Below are 20,928 nucleotides of genomic sequence, written 5' to 3' on the forward strand. Positions count from 1 at the left end.
GTTTGAGGCAGTGTACGCCATTGCAACAATAACCTCCTAGAAACATTGAATGTCTGTATAACCTTCCTGGAGGTAGGACAGGATCAATGCTGCTAGCTGGATTCTCATGTTTTGCTGTCTCAGTAAACATGCATGAAACTTTGTGTCTGAATACACACAGCCTTATATGGTTTGCTAGCAATAGAGTCATCCCTCTCTAATACTTTTGTTAGCCTGAAAAAGTTTTTGCTGTTCAAAATGCCAACAGTGTGATGACTGTTACTGTGTTGGGGCCTTTTTCATTTTCCCTTCTCGTATGTTGTGACTAGATAACCGTTGACTATTCAATGACAACCAATGCTAGCATAAAGTATAGTCAGCCAACTCACCACAAATTTGGAGTCATATTTCTGACCACCTGATAGATAAATGTAAGTCAGATATTACTTTTATCTCTGTTTTTGGTCGCTACCAACTCCTGAGGGAAGTGTCTGGCTCTTTAGCTGCTAAATGCTCCACAACAAGCTCGTCGCTAACTGGCAGGAATGTAGTGTACAGTAATTTTTTCGAGCTTCTTCATTGAAAACAGCTGCTTGCTTGTGTGTGTGTGTGTGTGTGTGTGTGTGTGTGTGTGTGTGTGTGTGTACATATGGTGGGTGCTGGAAGCGTTGTCAAACAACGGGATGAGATAAGAGTATATGTTTGTGCATATGTCTCTGTTTGCATATGTGTGTTAAATGATAGCTACTTTTTATGTGTGAGTTGTGTTTTTTGTACCTCTCATAAAAAACATATTTTGATTTATACAACCATGTAAAGCCAACACTTTCTCCTCCCAACTCATCAAACATGTCCACTAGGGGGCGCTCCAGTAGCTCAGTTAGTAGACTGTGCGTCCCATGTGTACAAGCTGTGTCCTTGCTGCTGCGGCCCACGTTCAATTCCAGCTTGTTACCCTTTTCCTGCAGGTAATCCCCTCTCATTCTCTTTCAATTTCCTGTCACTCCTGACCTGCCCTAGCTTTCAAATAAAGCCATTAAAAGGCCGAAAAAAATTTGAAAATACAGCAGCTTGGTCAATGACCTCAAACATCAAACTATGTCGCTCTACCTACCCCTCTAGCATCAGTTATGAAGATGAAGCGCTCTGTGATTAGCAATGATATGTAATATACAGCGTTCAGACTAAATGACACTAGAGCGGTACAAAGTGTAGGGCCACTTTCCGGGCTGCTGTATTTGATGCTTTGGGAGTGAGAATGCGCCTGGTATTAACATTTTATCAGAGTCTGGATACATTGTCTGTCAAAGAATTCTACTGAAGCCTGAAAAATGCAGGTGGTGAATGTGACTGCTGAGGATGGAAGTCATCTTCAAACATGGTATCCAGTTCTCTTAAAACATCCATGGTTCGGTCCCGTTGCTGACCCTGCACATATCTGACAGAAATGATTACTCTGAGATTACAGGCTCAAGATCGGTGGCATCTGCATTATATTATATGTAGTCATATTTATGGCAACAACTAGGGTCCCCTCGAGTCGATATCCCTTTTATGACCACCAGCACTCATACACTTTACATGATGACAGTGGGCATTTTACACACCTCATTCTACTTTTGCAAAGCCTGCAAAACAGGAAAAAGGGGACATTTTCTGCAATGGCCTTCATTTATTGCAAGTGAATTACAGAGCGTGTTGACAGTGATCATTCAGCGCTCACAGTTTTTCTTGTCATTGTTCACCTCTGGAACATGAATCTGTATGTGAGGCTGGGCTATCACGTTCGTCTGCAGAAAAGATCTTATAGAATAAACTGAATAAAGAACTGACGTTAAAGGGCATCACAATTTCATACTGTTTTACTTTGTTTATATGTGGCAGACCCTGCCCCCTTTCTAGATTCAAACAGTGTTCTGGGGACGTTATTTTCCTCTGAGAACAGCTTGTTTATTCAGTTATGGAAAAAAGTTTGAATTTTCTTCTCCAAAACTACACAGTGCCCTTTTAAAACTAAAACCCCAAAGTTTGGCTCAGTTTACTGAGAGTACATACTGTATATCACCATAAGAGTTTCCTCGTCAATGAAATGTTCAGAATTCAAACATTTACCTCAGAGAGACCTGTAGCGTGCAGGAAATGATGATGATGCGCTCATTAAGTAGTAATTAGAATGAAAACATATTCAGGAATGACTCTTGACTTCAGTGATTGCACAGGTGCCTGTGTGTGTGTGTGTGTGTGTGTGTGTGTGTGTGTGTGTGTGTGTGTGTGTGTGTGTGTGTGTGTGTGTGTTTGTACTTGCAGGTGGCTAATTACCCCTCTCACTGTCTCCCTCTCTTCTGTTCGTTAACTTCTTTTCTCTTTCTTTTTGGTCCCCTCTCATTAAGGGATGTTCAAACTGTTTGAGTGAGCGGAAAGTGAGTTGAGGATTGTAATGCTAATCTTTCTGACTCATTATCTAGAGGACAATCATACTCTACGGTTACTTTTGTTTGAAGGATAAAATCACCTGTGTGTGTGTGTGTGTGTGTGTGTGTGTGTGTGTGTGTGTGTGTGTGTGCCCGGCATTGCAAGGTACATGCAACGCTCAAACACAGCACAGCAAAATTCATCCCCAAACATTTGAATTTCAATCATTCGACCATTTAATTCCTCTGGAGCCAAAAAACAAAACCTCCCTGGTGTGTGTGTGTGTGTGTGTGTGCGTGTGTGTAAGCTTGTACGTAATTACCTAGCTGTTTAATTCTAACTCTGGGTGTGATTTGTTGTATGTGTGTGTGTGTATATGTGATTACTGACACCGCTAACAGCTCATAACTGTGTTTGATAGTGTAGGTTGTTAGCAAAACACCTGTTAACAGAGACAGAGGTATAAAGTCGTTCAGTACACACTCACACATGCACTCTGTAATAAATAAACCCATCCAGATCTAGGCGGGAACAGATGGGAACTTTATTGGGACTCTTAATACTCAGCAGGATTTGCATATGAAAACATCCTGAGCAATGCTACTTGCTTCATTAATACAAAGACAAATGACACAAAGACAAGTGTGTGTGTATATGTGAGGGGATATCTATCTGTCTACCGTATGTATCTATCTATCAGGTGTTGCTCTGTGTGTGTGTGTGTGTGTGTGTGTGTGTGTGTGTGTGTGTGTGTGTGTGTGTGTGTGTTTAAAGATCACAGAGCTGTATTTAATCACTTGTGCCTTAAACATTGACCCAGTCAATATATTCAGATTGGAAAATGGGCTCTAATCAGCCTTATCGGTGGGGGTGGCGAGTAGACAATGCATCGCTGTCACATTTACAGCAAGGTTAAGTTTTAATTACGGGATGGATTAGCATGCAGTGTTAATAAGCATGCTTGTGCATTCCATCACAGCAGATACAAGATAATCGTTGTTTTGCTTTATTCAAAAATGTGTAGCGTGAAATTGTTTAATGGCTGCATGAGTGACACGGGGCTGTCGCATCAGTAGCCCTTTTCACACAGAGATGCCACGTTATCTTGTGAATGGGGCAAGTGATGAAAAACTCCCTTTTCACATAACTGCAGTTGTCAATATAACCAGATTTATTTTCATCTTTTTTAGTACTTTTTCTGTGCCAGGGCGGTGACACTGTTGGTATTGGTGACATGTGTTGAGCAAGACAGCGGTCAGACATACTGATGTGTAATTGCCTGGAGTAAGTGTGAGTAAGACGGCACCTGGTGATTGGAAGCCATGCTGAGACTGTCTTTCTGATGGACTGTGTATAGACTATTGGAGACCCGTTTGAAAACTGAGGTCAGAGGTCGCCAAACAGCTGTCAGTGCCTTATCTACACTCCGAGGGGGTATTTGGTTATTGTATTTCTTGTTTGTATGTCTAATGCCCTACTTATAATAAAAAAAGGAATCAATCTATTGTTTGTGTTATTATTTAAATTGCACAAATATGGATGAGTTGAAGTGAAAACACAGTTGCCTGCGTCTAAAGCGGCAACAGGTTGGTCGTAAACAGTCTTGTATCAAACCGTCTCAGAACCCTTCCCTCGATGAGTGTCCAGCGGTCTAAAGTTGAAACTCTGATCCCTACAGCACCTAATATCCCTACGCTAATATCACAACGATGGAAGGCATCATGAAAAGAAGGTCGAGCAGCCTGTGTTGAAGCTCCTCTGAATGTGCAGAGATTTTCTGCTTGGCCACACTCACTCCAAGCAGTTTCGCTGAGACAGCCAAGCTTTAGGATTAAACTTGTTCTAATTGACTTAATGTTAACGCACCAATTCATCAGTCAGAAAGAAACTACACCAGCGCTTAAACTTAAAGCATGATGCACGTGGCATTCAGCTGACAACTAATCAATTTATGGTGCTTCCAAAGGCTGGGGAATTTCATATGCCAGTTAAACTATTTAGGAAACAAGTCTTTTTTCCACATTTGCATGAATTTAAGTCAACGTGCAGACTGTGACTTTAAAGGATTGGCTCCGTTAAGCCCTTCAGTTGTTGACACTTGGGCCATAATTAACTCACATTGCCTGATAACTGTGCTGTGTGTTTGCGTGTTTATGCGTGTTGGATTCAGCACCATGACATTAAGCCCTTAGACAAATGTGTCGAGTGGAATCTTATTTGGATGTGCTGTTTCCATAAACTTTAATGTGCAGATAGAGCCTCGCTTAAAAAATAAACAGGCAGGAAAAAGGGCCCATTAAATGGAAAATACTTCCTCAAAAAAAATCTCTTTACTTAGAGGGAATAAGCCAGTTTGATGATCCAAGTGTGATGATGCAGCAACTCCAGCGTCACTAAAAGGCAGCAGCATTTAAGGGGGTAATTCACTTCAGTGCGGCATCACTAGTTTTCAGCCAACAGTAGGAGCGTAATGACTCACTAATCTAGATTTTAAGGTCTGAATTCGTTTCATTTTCACATCACAATAACTTTCACAGTCGGTGCAACATGGAGCATCATTTTGAATCTGCCCTCAGAGAATTTGAGGGCAATATTGACACTACTGAGCATTAAGTGGTTTTGATTTCCTTACGGGTGCAGGGTGAGGTCAAACATCTCTCCTGCTGAACTGTCCTTACGCAACACTGAATTCTAATGACCAAGCCACTACTGTGAAGACGCAGTAACTCTGTCTGCTAGGAGCCAGCTTGAGATGTAACGGACCAAAACACTAAAGTCAGTACTTTGTTTTTACCAAAAGAACTAAATGTTCAAATAATTAGGTTTTCTCGCATCTCAACAAGATTTAACAGTAACATTATACTACAACTGACACTTTTATCAACTCACCACTAATGATTGTGGAATTTCAAGCACCTTCAAATTCAAAAAATCATAAAAATAAAGATAACCTGTGCACAGCTGTGCTTCTCTCCCATGTACAGTGGTATAAAAAACAAAAAAAACAACAAAAAAACAAGAACGTTATTCCAGCACACACCAGGATACAATAGACACTATTTTATGACAATCACATTAAAAAACAACGAGGAGCAAACTACGCATTCACATGTTGCTTCATCGGATTCACCCTGTGCTTGAATGCCAACAGGTGTTTCTTTGGCTGATTAGTGTAGAATCCAGCAAGGTTACATTCCCCCATACATATACTTAAAGGTACTCTATGTAATTTTGGAAATGTAACTCAGAAAAGTAATATTAACAATATTGAGACGGTAATAATGCAAATTCGGGAATATTCATGAATTCATAATAAACAAGCTGTTCTCAGAGGAAAATAAGGTCCCAGAACACTGTTTGAATCTAGAAAGGTGGCAGGGTCCGCCACATATAAATAAAGTAAAACAGTATGTCTTTATCTTCATGACTGAATAAACTGAATAAACAAAGTGACCTGAAAGGACAACGCAATTTCAGTTTGATTGCTTACTTTGACTGATTTCCAAGCTTAAGCAATGAAGATTTTTCTCTTCTGATTCAAATTCCTTCCAAAAAACTACACGCACCTTTTAAAGATGTCAGCAATAATAGGAAATAGCCACCACAGATCCACTGTACAGAGGTGGGGGAAAAAATCTCTATAGATCAGAATACATATTCTGGCTGATCCATCTACAACACTAGGACGACTAGATACAGAATGCCTACAATTCCACAGGATATCATATGTACATAACAGAGGTCAAAGTAGGAGGTTGCTATACAAAATTCATGGTAGATTACAAAACAATAAGGAGATCGTGAATATACCTAATAACAAAGGGAGGGGAAGGGGTTGTGCCAGAAGGGAATTAGTGGCTTAGACATAAAACCACACATTACAAATATGGACTTAAGTCCAATGTCTCATTTAACCCAACACTGTCAAAAAAGCATTAGCAGATACATTCAATGTCAATATTTTGCAACTGTGCCAAAATATAAAAAACATGTCCTCCTTTAAAAACATATCAGCTGGTTATAATTAGATAATAATAATTAATATAATTAGCAAATAAGCAGAAAGCATAAACACATTTTTAGGAGGCAGGGTTGATGGGTGAGTGAAGAGTTGCAGTGGAAGGAGGCACAAGGAAGGATGTAAAATAGACTGCATTCAGCACACTGAGTAATAAATGTACGGTGCTTTGAAAGTCGCAGGATAAATGTAAATGTACAGTGAAGTTACTGTAAACAAATACGAAGGCATGGTGAAGATGATTGGTGGCATCTATCTCGGTAATCCCAGTGATATTGTAATGCTGCGACCACATTAATCATTTATTTCCTCATTTTAAAAGTGAAAGTGATGTTTTTTTTCTTGGTACTGTAGTTTTTAATATTTTCTAATTCCATCATCAATCACTGGCAGAAGGTGTGAAACCTTTGGCTGTCTGTAGTTAAAAAAAAGTGTTCTTCCTGTTTTGTGTTATACAGAATTTTCCATCACACACAGTCTGCTGAGAAATGCAGCGCGGAGAGCGACAGAGACTGTCAGTCTCTTTGCCGAGGGGCCTGTTTGATTACAGCAATTAACACATCACAAAAAACACATGCAGAAATAGTTTAGCAGTGTCACGTGACCGCTGAGAAGAACAGGACGTGACTGAGGCAGTACAGAGGATCACAAAGATGTGAGCCTGCACACTGTATAATGCTCCATTGACACCTTTATTGGACCATAAAACAACATTTGATCCACAGAGAGATCTTCATCAGGTCAAACAGGACGAAGATCCTTCTGCGAACCAACACGGTGGTTTATGGTCTAATAAAGACATCAGCAGGGGATTACACACAGCTCAGCCTCTCATGCTTTGATCGTCTCAGTCAGGATCACCATGATATATAAGTGCTGATGTTTTCTCTGACATTAAACGCATTATTAGGCCTGAATATGGGGCTGCTTTTACTTTTTCCCTCTTCCCACTGTTCTGTTCTCTGGTGGTTGGGCAAAGACAAAACACGCCGTATACATGATGTGCATGGCGTCACAAATAGCAAATACTACAGCACATACTGTACATGTTATATAGAATGGTGGATTAGATTTGTCAAGGCAGCACTCCCTGACCATATATTGTTCTTAATTAGATCATGATCTCATATATGACTTGTTATTCCAATCAATCCTGCTCAAAACATGTAAACTCTGCCATATGCCTCGGCCCAACTAGTGCATTCCATTTATTCCTGTGGGGAACATGAATGTGCCAAATATCATGAAAACCTAAAACACAGTTGTAGAAAAAAAATCTTCTCGCTGGGAACGTCGATTAAATGAAAAGTCAGAGGACCACGAATTATCAGGATAATTTATCTGGGTACCATATCCACATTTTCCAGCCAGTAGATATGAAGATATTTTCCCTGGATAAGTGAAAACGTTGAATGGATGGTGCTAGATGTGAAGTCGGGGAATGACCAACATTGTCATCTGTGGTCCTTGAGGAGGTTGGATGGGTCTGTGAGGGCAGAGCTCAAGTCCAGAGCAAGAATGGGGCAGACGAGATGGAGCTGAGACCAGGGAGACATCTGGAGGACAGAGCAGGCGAACTCTAATGTATGCAGCGGAGATCAGAACTGACTTCACGGTCAAAATCAACAGATAACTGGATAATAAGGCTGATGGATTCTGCTCTGCTCTGTCTCTAGCACACCTGTCTCACTCAGGTAATCACACACACACAGGCGGAAGAGAGAGACAGAGACTTTGGGGAAGTGGCAATCAATTAAGCACTTGATGTAGAAGGAGACTCATCAGAGGCACATGTCACAAAAAAGGGTAGGTAGGGAAGAGAGAAAGAAAGAAAAGTGAGAGGGAAAAGCTCGTCCTCGTCAAACTCTCACCAAAGCTTCATTAGTCTGAAAATGCGACGTGCTGCAGCTCTAATGACCTGGCTGTATGTGCTGCTGCTGCAGCGAGGACGGAAAGAAAGAAAGAAAGAAAGAAAGAAAGAAAGAACGAACGAGAGACCGAGAGAAATAAGGAAAAAGAGAGAGAAAAAGTTTTGGTGCTACTTCCACTTATGATGTCAGACTTTCAGGCAAGTTGTACACTCGGTTGACTCTGCCTTCATTAGTCCGGTTGCATAAGGGTGAGTCACACATGCACTGCCGTTGCTAATATGGAATCTCAATGAATAAGAAGTACATTTCAACCGTTAAATTGGCCTCTCCTAGTGTTTATATTTTCTATCTTTGCTATTTTTGAGATTCCACTCGATAATTTATGCAATGTGCCGGCTGAATTGTCCTCAGCGAATGTGTTTCTGTGGTGAGTGTATAGCCTCTTATCAGCAGCAGAAACGCTTGTGTACGTGAGGGCGTGTGCGTGCGTGTGTGACTGTGTGTTTGTGAGCGTTCGGGGTGTGTAATATTGCATGAATATGAAAATTGCTCCCATAAATAGGCTTTACTTTAAGTTCTGTGAAACTTTAATTTCGACCCCCTGTGGCATATGAATCTCATCTCCACATCTGCCCCAGAGGATTCTCTGTGACGCTCGCTCTCTGTCGCTCTCTCAATTTTGTTTTTTTCTCTCTGTCTCTCGTCTCCATTCATCCGTCTTGTCTGGTACTCGACCTTTTCCCTCCTCCTCTTGAAGTGTTTGCCATCTCTCCCATGTCTCCGAACTCTAAAGCTTTCTTTTTGCTGGCATAAATAAGTTGCACAAAGATCAAACAACACACGCTGGCGTTATAACGATGCACCAGGCAGAAATATCAAAGGAGAGAAATGTCCAAAGTTGGAAATCAATCCACTTTCACCTTTTAAACAGGCGGAAGTGTGTTTGTCGTTTGTGTAGGCATGTGTGTGTGCTTCCGAGAACCGCAGTCGGTGCATGAGAGGTCAGCGGTCCATCAGTATCATAACCTGTGATCTAATCAGCTTGTTTTAAATTGAGCCAACACAGACGAGTCAGTGCGAGCGAGGGAAGGAAGCAATGCATGAGAACGAGAGGCGGAGGGTAAAGACTGAGAGGGGAGAAGAAATGGAGCAAGGGCACGTAAATAAAATGAGGCTGAGGGATGAAGGGGAAAAATTGGTTCTCATAGCTTCAGACGATCACATCCCCTGCACAAATATTTGACTGGGCGAAGTTGAGAGCTGACTACTGAGCTTTTGTGGGGAGAGAAAAAAAGTTTTGGAGGAACACAGCAGAAGGATGTGGATTAAATGTTAGGACGCTTCTGCAAACCACAGATATGTTCAAATGTGTTTGTGTCACTGGCTACATGCCATATTGACATGTCTACAAAACGTGTAATATCAACGTCACATTTCATGTTTATTACCTGACGTTCATGTCGGGAGGTGGAGGGGACTGGGGTGGAGTTCCAGGCTACAAGGCTGCCAGCGTGTAAGCGTGACACCACTGGATAGTTTTGACATAGGAACATTTCAGGTATGTCAGTGGACCACAGTGTTTCAATATTTGTAAGCGTGACACCATGTGTAAGTTTCAACAAGAGATGTTGAAGTTTTAACAACTGTAGGTGTGAAACCATCGGATATTTTTGACAAAAAAGGACTACGGCATTTGTAAGTGTGAATCTACTGGATATTTTGGATACAGTGTTTCAATATTTGTAAGGGTGACACCGTTTTATAATTTTAACAAGCATGAAACCACAGGATATTTTTGACCACGGGAGTTTAACATTTGTAAATGTGACACCGCTGGATATTTTCAAGGTGGCCGCAGTGTTTCAACATTTGGAAGCATGAAACTACTGTATAGTTTTGACAAGGGACCACAGCGTTTTAACACTTTTAAGCGTGAAACCGCTGGATGTTTTTAAGGAGACCTCAGAACAATTTCCAGCAGTGTTTGTGGCAACAAAAAATTAGTGCTTTGAAAGCAGAAGAATTGTGCAAAATAACAGTTTTTTATTCATCCTTCAACATAGTTGAGGATGGATTTGGTTGTGTTGTTGTTTAACAAAATGGCCACTTATCATTGAAAAATAAATATTTGAACACTAAACTGGAATATCTTTGACTCTCACCACAGGCATGACTCCTGCAGAGAATTGCAAAGCTTAAACCTCTTTTTTTCTAACTCAAACAAACAATGATCAGGTGCATATTTTAAAATCTTACCAACTGGGGAATTATGTGGAAAAAAGGTTGCACTAATGAGAAGAAATTGGCCCAAAGCAGGCATGAAATCAGTATGATCCTGTGAATAAACACTGTAAATCCACAAAAGCTCTCTCCTAATAATGTGTGTAAGATCCAGACAGGAAAAAAGCAACAGCTCTAACAGTGCACGAGACAGATGGGAGAGGAATTGTACAGGTATAGCTGGAGAAACATTATCTTTGAAGACAACTGACCTCAGAAGCATTTGTTCCATTCAAGCTGACTGGTCGAGAGGGAAAACAATAACGGGGGAGGAGGAGAAGATTGGAAAAGAAACGGCTCACCTCCAGATACTCACTCGCTTCATATTAAAGTTAAGACCTGCAATAGCAGAGAAGAAATATAGGCGTTATCATCATCACTCTTTGCTGAGTGTGTGTGTGTGTGTGTGTGTGTGTGTGTGTGTGTGCGTGCGTGCGTGGTTGGGAGGAGTGTTTCGATATCGCTCACAACAATCTCTTTTGTCTCTCCCTCTCTCTCGTTCTCATAATCTGCCTTTTGTTCTCCATCACTTGCTGTCTGTCTCTCTGTGGGGAAACCTGAGGGTCAGCTCTCCATCTTTCTCACACCTTTCATCCTCTCTTCTTTTTCTTGGACCTTTTCCTCTCTTTTTTTTGCTGTCTCTACCCTCTCCTATCTCTATTTGCCCCATAAACACTCTCTAAACCGCTCTCTCCCGCTGTCTACCTGTTAGACAGTTCTTTCATTTTGAACGGGACTGTTATTGCTCAACAATATTGAACAATAAATATAGCCGCCTTTGCTTCATAAATCTCATATCATGCGCTAACACATCTGCTCTTTCTCTAACACACCAACCCACACGCAGTGGACAGAGATTGTGGGGCATGTGTGCATTTAAGTGTCTGAGGTTTATCCAAAATATATTAAAGTTGAAATAAAAAGAGAAGCAGAGGCAGTGCAATGAAAATAATACGCAGATACATCGGTTATGACAATAATCACTACAGTAAATTAGTTGCGAAACTAATTTCACCATCCTTTCTTGTCCCATAACTGTGTGCAAACAATTACATTAACAGCTAACAAGCAGCATTAACTCTCCAGCTCTCTGTTCTTTATAAATGTACACAGATTTACTTCTACCTCTGCCAGTGAATCCACTCATTGCAGTTATTCCATTGGAATGAATTTTCACCAATTTTGATGACACTGTGATCAAGCATTTATCTGTAATAAGAGTACAGTGAACTCATGCAATTCAATTGAAGTTGTGCTCACATTCAAACTAAGCAGAAGAAATGGCTTATTCACATTGCAAGGGAAATACAGGGGTTTTCTGCGCAATATTTGGGCTGCACTAAACTGCTGTACAATTGTTATCTAGCTCACAGTGGATTGCCATGGTTTTTTTTGTGACAAAGTTAATCTGCATACTGATGTTTCCAACATATTCTCATACTAAAGCTATTCCCAAAACGACATCTATCACCATTCGAAAAACAACATAACAGTTGCAGCCTACCAGCGACAGGCGCACAGGACCTTCTTCGTATGCTTGCAGTTTGGTGTGGTTTAGGCAAAAAAATACTTTGTTGGGAGTAGGAAAACATTGTAGTTTGGGGTAAAATAAGTATGGAGCTTACACCGATCAGCCACAACATTAAAACTATCTTGTTACAATGCAATGTTCTGCTGGGAATCATTGGGTCCTGGCATTCATCTGGATGCCATTTGACACACACCACCCAACCATTATGGACCAGGTACACCCCATGGCAACGGCACTCCCGGATGGCAGTCACCCAAAAAGCAGGACAATGAGCCCTTGACACCCTGACAAGGTGAGTTTTTGAAAAACAGCTTTGGCTTTTGGTTTCACACTGGAGGTGAACAGTGGTCACCTGACAGTCCTGTCCACCCGTCCGCCCCAAACTCCTCCCTATATGCACTTGCTCGTTCGTCACCTGACTTCCTCTTTTACTGCCCTAATAATTAGTATGGCTGCCGAACAATAAATGTAAATATTAGGGGTGGGGGATAAAAAATCAATTCACCTACGTATCGTAATTCATAATTCATATCATAATTCTGATGATTCCTGAATCTATTTGATATAACAAACGCTTAGTCTGTTAGCTCAAAAACACATGACAGCAATTACCATAAACGTGCTGTTGGAAATTAGCATCACGACCACAATAACACTATCTCTAGGATCCATCCATTTTACTTCGCATGCTTAACATGAAACTAAGCGTGCTCATACTTGCAGCCATATACAGTATTTCATATGCTTTTTTGATGAGCAGGAATAGTTTAAAAGTTTATTTTAGCTACTGCTTTAACATGCAGTATAGAAATGATGGTGCTGAAATAAAAGTAAAGCTTGATTGACGTGTGATGTGCATTGTTATTGGAGTTATGACTCATGATATATTTGGTCCAGAAGCTTATGATGCAATTATTTCCCATGATCTAGTGCTAAAACAGTAAGCACAAATTGCAATAGATTGCAAAGTAAATGTACAAAGTATCGTGATAGAATTGAATCGGGAGATAAGTATATCATCCCCACCCTAGTAAATATGGGTTGTAATAAGCTGCTTGCATCGTCAACCTATATGGTCATCTTATTTTTCGTCCTGTGCATTTTGCCAAGCAAAGCTCTTTTTTGTCAGACCTTGATATGAGGTCAGTTTGTTAGGCTACATTCCTGGAAATCAGAAACCCAAGTAATTATTGTTTTCTCATCCATCTTTCATTACAGCATGTGGTCAACAGCAATTGGCTGCACTGATCAGCCTGGTGTCACAACACACCACATACACAATAATGGAGGCGGCATGCACGTAAGCTGTTCTTAATGTCAATATGCTTGATGCTAAGCTGTACTTAGTGGTATCCCCCACAAACCAGACCTGGGCTCAGGAGTGTGCATGTATGAAGGTACAAACTGGGCCCAGTTAGAGCAGAAGAGCTTACGACATTATCATTTTTATGAGTTTATGGGGTTTGGTGACTTCATTCATTTCATAGCACTGCTCCGCCCATCCTCAACCAGCCTTCAGCGATAATCAGCCTATAGGTAATAGGAACTTATGTTTGAACGAAAATGTTATAGTTTTTTAGCTGTGGTGACCACACTAGACCTTGGTGCAGTATCAGAAATAGCCGCAGGAGCAGCAGCAATAATAGCACAACTATAACTGCAACTATAATTTGTTCCTGGGATAAGAACTCAAAATGGCCCTGTTGTTCCTTTTGTTGGGTCCCCATATGACAGGGACACTGGTATGTTTTAACAAGCCTTGGTCCAAGGGTGAGTAACTGCCTTTTAAATTTTAAGCTTGGGTCCTTCACTGAAAAGGTCCCAGCACTTATGCCTTAAACAATTTATATGACTGGGACTGTTACTGAGGGCAGGAATACAGGTTCTTTGAGCTGCAGATGTGGGGAAAATGTAGCCTGGTGGTAGAAATATGGCTGCCACTGTCCCTGCTCCATTAGCAGTGCCCTTCAGCTAGCTTTAATACTAAGAACAGCTATGAATCAACACCATACACACACACTTTGGCTCTGAAACACATGCAAACAAATGTCTGAGGTCATGACTGGGTTATTCAGATGGATGTGGTTGTGTTTGCGTGTCTAGCATTTAGATAGTTTGCCGTCATCACAGAGCTTTATCTGAAAAATACACAGGAGACAGTTAACATATGTTCAAACTCAGTTAGTTTGACTTAGTATTCTCTAAAACCATCAGATTTTCTCGACCAAAAATGAAACAACTGCTGTTAATTTCTGGTTTGGCAGGTTAAAAAGGTTTCTAAGTATTAATGGGACAACAAGACCTACAAGGTACAAGGAAATTATTTGTCATTACAAACACAGGGTTGTAAAATGAAATGCTACACAAAAACAGAAGATATATACAGTTATGTTTATACAGATATACATTAACATGTAGTGCATCTTTTGAATCTGCGTCAGGGTGTATGTAAGCAGCAGCAAGATGGTGATGATAATGTGGTCGGCATATTCATATCAAAAGTTCAACATCTGGGAAACACTGTCCATCATCTTTGACTGTGTGTGAGCACCAAGCACCTCTCCTCATCAAGCTGTAATCCTGCGCTCTGTTGGCTCAGAACACGGTCCACCTATCACGCGCAACGCCTTGATCTGAGATGTTGAGGTGGAGACAGGTCTCTGTGGGCGCCACAAAAGTCTCACAGTCTCTGGTTTCATATTGTTTTGCCAGCCTGAGTCCCATTTAGACTATTTTCTTTTCCTGTTCTGCCATAAACAGTGCGTGTTTCAGGCAGTGGTGGTCCTAGCTTGCATGACACCCTGGGTGAACCTCAGCATCAGCACCCCAATTTTTTATCATTGATATTTTAGAGCAGGGGTGGGCTATTAATTTTTCCAAGGGGCCACCTGAGAAGCCCAAGCTGTGTTGGAGGGCCGAATCAGCAATGAGTTGAACTTAATTCTGCTCAATATTCATTTTCTCCCATTGTAAAAAGCAGTAACTGATATAGTTTTGATAAGCTGCTGCTGGTAATCAAAAGTGTAAGGATACTTTGGTACATTGCTACATTGTTTGTTTACACACAAACAAACAATGTAGTTCAAAAGCATACAATAAATGATAACTTCTAGTATCTGCCCAGACACTAATTAAGGCTTACTTTTAGTCGTGTCTTCCTTAATCCAGCTTGCTTCCTCTTCGTGGATTAAAGGCGGTTCCAGCATCCTGCGTTGGCTGTTAAGACAGCGTAGTAGACAGGGGCATTAAGAAAACGGGCAAAAGCGGGCGTTTTCTGAGGAACAATCTTTCTTGTGCAGGCAGGGAAAGAGGCTGATTGCACAGCGTCTTTTCTGGATCCAGAGCATGTTTGGTAAACACGGGGCAGTTTTGGCTCATCCAGCGAGATGAAAGACTGCTGCCTAGGCAGGTTAATCCATCCCAACATCACAGTGGACATTATGACTTGTCAGATACGATTTGGATGTGGCTTATCGGCACACCTAGATGGATGACGTTGTTGCGGCTCAGATCATGGCCACATGCAACACGTACATCTGGCCCACATACCACGTGGAATGATATTATTTGGACAGTTTGTTCTGGTTTGCCAGATCAATTTTGCTGTCTGGGAACGGTTATGTCAAAAAAGCCACTGTGAGAAGGTCCATAAATGGCATTCATATTGAAGGAAAGAAGTTCTCTAGTTCTTGACCACAGCTACCCCTCCACTCCATCTGACCTACTACAAGTCAGGTCAGATGAAAGTTGTGATGGTTTGTAAACCTTTTGTTTCCTTCAAGATGAATGCTGCTAGCTTTGAGATTTTAAAGAAGCAAGGGGAGGTGAAAAAGAGGGAGATAGTCATTTAGTCATTGCTGCTGCCCAAGATGCTCTGCCTGAATGGCATGGTAAGCGTTTTGGTTTTTTTTACAAATGTAATGTTGGGGAACCGAAGCAACTCGGAGGAAACCGTACTAACCAGGGAGTCAAGAAACTCCACAGAGCAAAGCTGTGAGAAAGGTCCGTTGATGGCATTCATCATGAAGGAAAGAAGTTGTCTAGTTCTTGACCACAGCTACCCCTCCAGTCCATCTGACCTACTACAAGTCAGGTGAGATGAAAGTTGTGATGGTTTGTAAACCATTTGTTTCCTTCAAGATGAATGCTGCTAGCTTCGAGATTTTAAAGAAGCGAGGGGAGGTGAAAAAGAGGCAGATTGTAATTTAGTCATTGCTGCTGCTCACGATGCTCTGCCTGAATGGCCTGGTTAGTGTTTTTTTTTTTTTACAAATCTAATGTTGGGGAACCGAAGCAACTCGGAGGAAACCGTACTAACCAGGGAGTCAAGAAACTCAACAGAGCAACGCTGTGCCATCATGCCATTTATTGTCCTTTTTTATGCTTTGTCTGTGGAGTGTAAACTTGCTGGTGATCTTATTGTTCTTCAGCACCGATCAAGGCAGGCCGCCTGGGCTTCTTCTAAAACCGACTGCATATCCACCAGGTGTAACTGTGGAATTGGATACTTTGCCGGTGCCGGTGCTTCATCTCTCCCAAAATCAGAGAGGGTCCCACATTTTGCTACTCCATCCACCCAAAAGCCTTCATAAAGCTGGCCTCTGTCAGAATAGTAGAACTTCCCATTTCCGTTCTTTTCACCATCTCGCCAGTTGCCTTCATACCAGTTTCCATTTGCAAAACGAATGATGCCCTGTCCGTGATTCTTATCCTTCATCCACTCTCCCTCGTAGATATCTCCACTCTCATAATACATCCTTCCCCAGCCGCTACGATGGTCCTCACTCCACTCCCCTTCGTAAACTGCTGAGCTATTGTACAGGTAGGTCCCATAGCCATGCTTCTTTCCATTTTTCCATCCACCACAGTACTTCTTTGCATATTCCTTTGTTTCTGGGAGTAGCACGCTGTAGGTACCATGTCCATCATATTTTCCAAATTTCCACTCGCCATTATAAATGGCACCAGACTTCTTCCAAACCTGAGTTCCATTCCCATGCTTCTTGTTGTCCTGCCACTCTCCAGTGTACTCATTCCCATTGCCTGAGAAAACTGTGCACCGCAGTCCACTTTTCTGTGACTTCATATTCAGCAATGTTGACATTGGCTGAATAAATGACATGGCTGGGGATAGCTTGATGAAAACCCTGTTTAAACCTCTTTGAAAACTTTACTAGCTTGCCCGCAACCGAGAAAAGCCGAGTACTGTATGTCCAGCAGCGTTCTAAGAGATTTATTATAATTAAATCCTTTTAATGGTGGACATTCAGCAAAAATCTAAAAGATCAAAGCTTCAAAAAGCTTTGATGTTTTCAAATGTTGCTGTATGTCCAGCAGCATTCTAAGAGATCAGTGACATCATGATGACATCATTTATGACATCATTTATGATATCATTTGACTCAGCAATACTTAGCAATACTTATAGCAATAATATGTAATGTCTGGTTATATTTTCAAAATAAAGAATAATTATTTAAAAATAATGATTTAAAAATAAACAAAAAATAAAGCTTACCGTATGATATATTATGACTTTTGGAATGTTATTAAGTATTTTAAGTTATTAAGTACTATTTAAGTAAAAGTACAGCATTTTAGATTATTAGTTACTTGTAACCGTTGATGTTTAATTCATTGTCAATAGCAGGCAGTCAATCAAAAAGGTTTCTGTTTTTACTGTAATTACTCCTGTTCTGTTCTGCTCAGTGGTCAGAGTCATGGTCACCTCTCCAAACCTGCGTCTGCTACACAGTGTTATATTTCAGGGTTTTCATTGGCCCATTTGTGATTGGATAACCTTTTGGCTACAAAAAGGCATATTAACTTCAAATTGTACTCCACTCAATTATGATTTTAAAAGTAACTGAGTGGATTACATGGTGTAATTCATGCTTAAGTACAAATACAAATACTCATAATAGTACAATAAATGATTTAATGTCAGTAATTTGAGAAGATGTAATTAGTTCCTTTGGCCCCTGGCAAAAAGTAATCGAAATGAACCTGGAGCATGACAGCAGAATGGCTTTGCTTTGTTATCATATTTGTCATAATAATTGGAGAATGATAAAGCTCTGCAGTGGCATAGATTAAAGGATTTTCAGCAGTCTCATATGAACTAAGTTCTTAAGTTCACAAGCACTTTTTAGCAACAGAACTTTAGATCTAAGGTAACCTGCAAAATACCACAGAAACAGATGCAACACAACAAATTCCTGCGTTTCCAACTATGATGATAACAATGACAAAATGAAAATACATTAGCGTCTCACTAAAGTCCGACCACCCTCTGCTCCACTGTAGCCTCATTTGGATCCGGGCTAATACTCTGATACAGCAATGCCCCCGAGCAGCTGGAGCTGATGAGTTTTCAAGGAGAATTCAGTTACTTTTTCCTCTGGGTGTCTGAGAACCGTTGTCATTAAAGAACATCAAAAGTCAAATCAGTCTTCATTTCCTCTGTCTTCATCTTTAATCATAGCAGGCTGTACTCATCAGGAAGGAGAGAGATCCAGTTCAGCGATACCAACCTCCATCACAGTTAGATGGGCTTTTTATTAAAATGAAGCCATATTTATCAATGAAAGTGGCTGTTATGAGAAGGAATAACCCCTTTGATGTTCTGTGCCATTTTCACAGGAGTAGGGAAGAAAAATTAGGCTGAGACAAAGATTGAATAAAGAAACTTGAAACCCTCTCTTACTGTCTCTCTTTCTGTCTCTCTCACTGTCGATCCCCTACATGTAGATCTTCTCACATCCTGTCTGTTCTAAAACAGACTGATGACCGCATTCGTTTTCTTTCTTCATTCGTACTTTTTTCTTTTTCACTGTCCCATCCAATCTTCTCTCCTCCCGTCTCCTCTGTCTCAGTGTCTCTGTGATTGTTAAATCAATAAGTACATTTAGTTTGAAAGTGTTGCTGTGGTTTAAGGTGAAAGGGCAAACTATTGGCAACACTCCCTGAAGTAGTGTAGCATCTACTTTTCTCTACAATTTGCACACTGTGGTGTAGTGATTTTTTGAATGTTCTCTGTCTCCCCCATTTTCTATGTCTCCATTGATTTCCATTTCTTTATATGATATGAAAGTCATGCAAACTCTTTGTCATTCAAACTTGTATTTTTTTGGCCGGGCGTACTCGGTACTTACAGTAAAGTACAGTAAAATCTGTAAAATGTCAAGACCGCAACCATTTTTAACAAAGTTAAACTGCTGTGAGGTGATACAGTTCAGACTTCTGAAATTCTTAAGCTTAAAACGTAACATTAATTGAGAAAGGAAAAAAAGTACTTAGACTTGATTTTCACTGTGATGTGAGTGTACTGTATATACTAGTTGTCAAAGTGTGCAGAAATAAATGAGAACCAATTGCTGACTGGAGAGAAATCAATGCTCAGCAAGATTTAAAGTATCAACATTTTTAGCCAAAGTGTGTGGACAAAATGAAATTATATTAATATATATATTATATTATATGATCTGATCCTGCTCTAGTATCTTTGAACATAAAATCAACCAAACAGAGTCATCAAAAATGTTGAAAGGATAACTTAGTGTGTGGGTCTTGAACAGCATAACTGATTCTCAGATTTGACCTGACTAATTTTGGCCGATTCCAATTTCCTTTCTTTCTAAGAACTAAGAGAATTTTTGTGACCTTTTTTAATGAAATAATGTAATTATATGTTCTAAATAAAACACTGTCTATGAAGTAACTATTAAAAGTAACACACTGTAGGCTATTATAATGGCCTATTACTGAAATATCTAAGTTAATTTTAGCTCCCTCTAATAAGCATTTATGCAGTGTATACTGGTATATCCAGGAATCTTATTGTGAAAGGTAAAAATGGAAAAAGTATGTAATACACTGAAATTGACATGTGAGCAGTGTAAAAACTTTGCTGCTCTGGTTCAGACAATGGATCCTTAAACTCAGAGCAAATGCGCAGTTCATAATCCTCGGCTACAGAATTGTACCTTCCCAAAAGAAAACAGGTGCAACAGATCACAACACATCCTGTCGTCAACTCACATAATGTACCTGTCTCTGCTCTTTGTCTGTCTGCCATCTCTCGCAGTGAAACACACAGACAGAAAAACGCAGTTAGGACTCTCACACCGACCTCTCACATGACACTGATCGGCCGGTTGGCAGTCATGGCCACTCATGCTAAAAACTGTCCAATTGCGGTCCCTGGCCAATCATTTGGTGCATCTCTAGGTTTTTGTGGCTCCAGAGAAAGCTGCATGTAATCTGATTAATTACCTGCAGTGATTACACTTAGTCGCTAAATTGCATTGTGGGTAATGTAGGCACCAGGTTTTGAAAAGGAATAACGTGTGCAATGAAAAAGTGATATCTCTGGTTCTGCTGTATTAATTGTGATCATTTGTTTTTAAACTGTCCATAATAAGTCAAACAGAGTTACAGGAGTGCAATGCGAGATCAGTGGACTGCTTTTCAAAACCTGGTGCCTACATCACCCACAATGCAACTTAGCCACCAAGTGACATCACAACTTGCAATTTATAAGAAAACATGCAGCTTCCTCTGGAGCCACAAAAGGCTTAAATGTTTTTGAGTAAAATTGGTGGAGTTACCCTTTAAGGTCCCACTCCTGTCAGGGTCCCTTTGTGTCGAACCCTAAATGTTATTTCCCAACAGATAATGGCTGTGTGGTTAATCGCTGGATGTAATCAGTGACTATCGCAACCAGACTGCCGTTTTAGCAAGCTCAACTTCATTAACATGGATTGCGATAGCTGTCACTCAAACAGAAGTTCTTCTCGTGTTTTGAGGAGCTGCAGAGTTTAGCCTTGGGCAAACTA

The 20,928-nt window shown here is 40.6% G+C and overlaps 1 protein-coding gene across 1 annotated transcript; it reads right to left on the bottom strand.

Moving 5' to 3' along the window:
* Positions 1 to 10,301: 10,301 nt before the first annotated feature.
* Positions 10,302 to 17,325, bottom strand: LOC311257969 (MORN repeat-containing protein 3-like). The gene has a single exon (XM_084353966.1). It carries the CDS (start codon positions 17,211 to 17,213, stop codon positions 16,518 to 16,520), a length of 696 nt encoding a protein of 231 aa, XP_084210092.1. The 5' UTR covers positions 17,214 to 17,325; the 3' UTR covers positions 10,302 to 16,517.
* Positions 17,326 to 20,928: the final 3,603 nt, after the last annotated feature.

The sequence above is a fragment of the Pagrus pagrus genome, assembly GCF_965226575.1.
Source record: "Pagrus pagrus genome assembly, chromosome: 5".
In the NCBI taxonomy this organism is placed as follows: domain Eukaryota; kingdom Metazoa; phylum Chordata; class Actinopteri; order Spariformes; family Sparidae; genus Pagrus; species Pagrus pagrus.

What these genes read in the sequence shown, in the direction of transcription:
- LOC311257969 (XM_084353966.1), bottom strand. Translation starts at nt 17,213, where the DNA reads ATGTCATTTATTCAGCCAATGTCAACATTGCTGAATATGAAGTCACAG.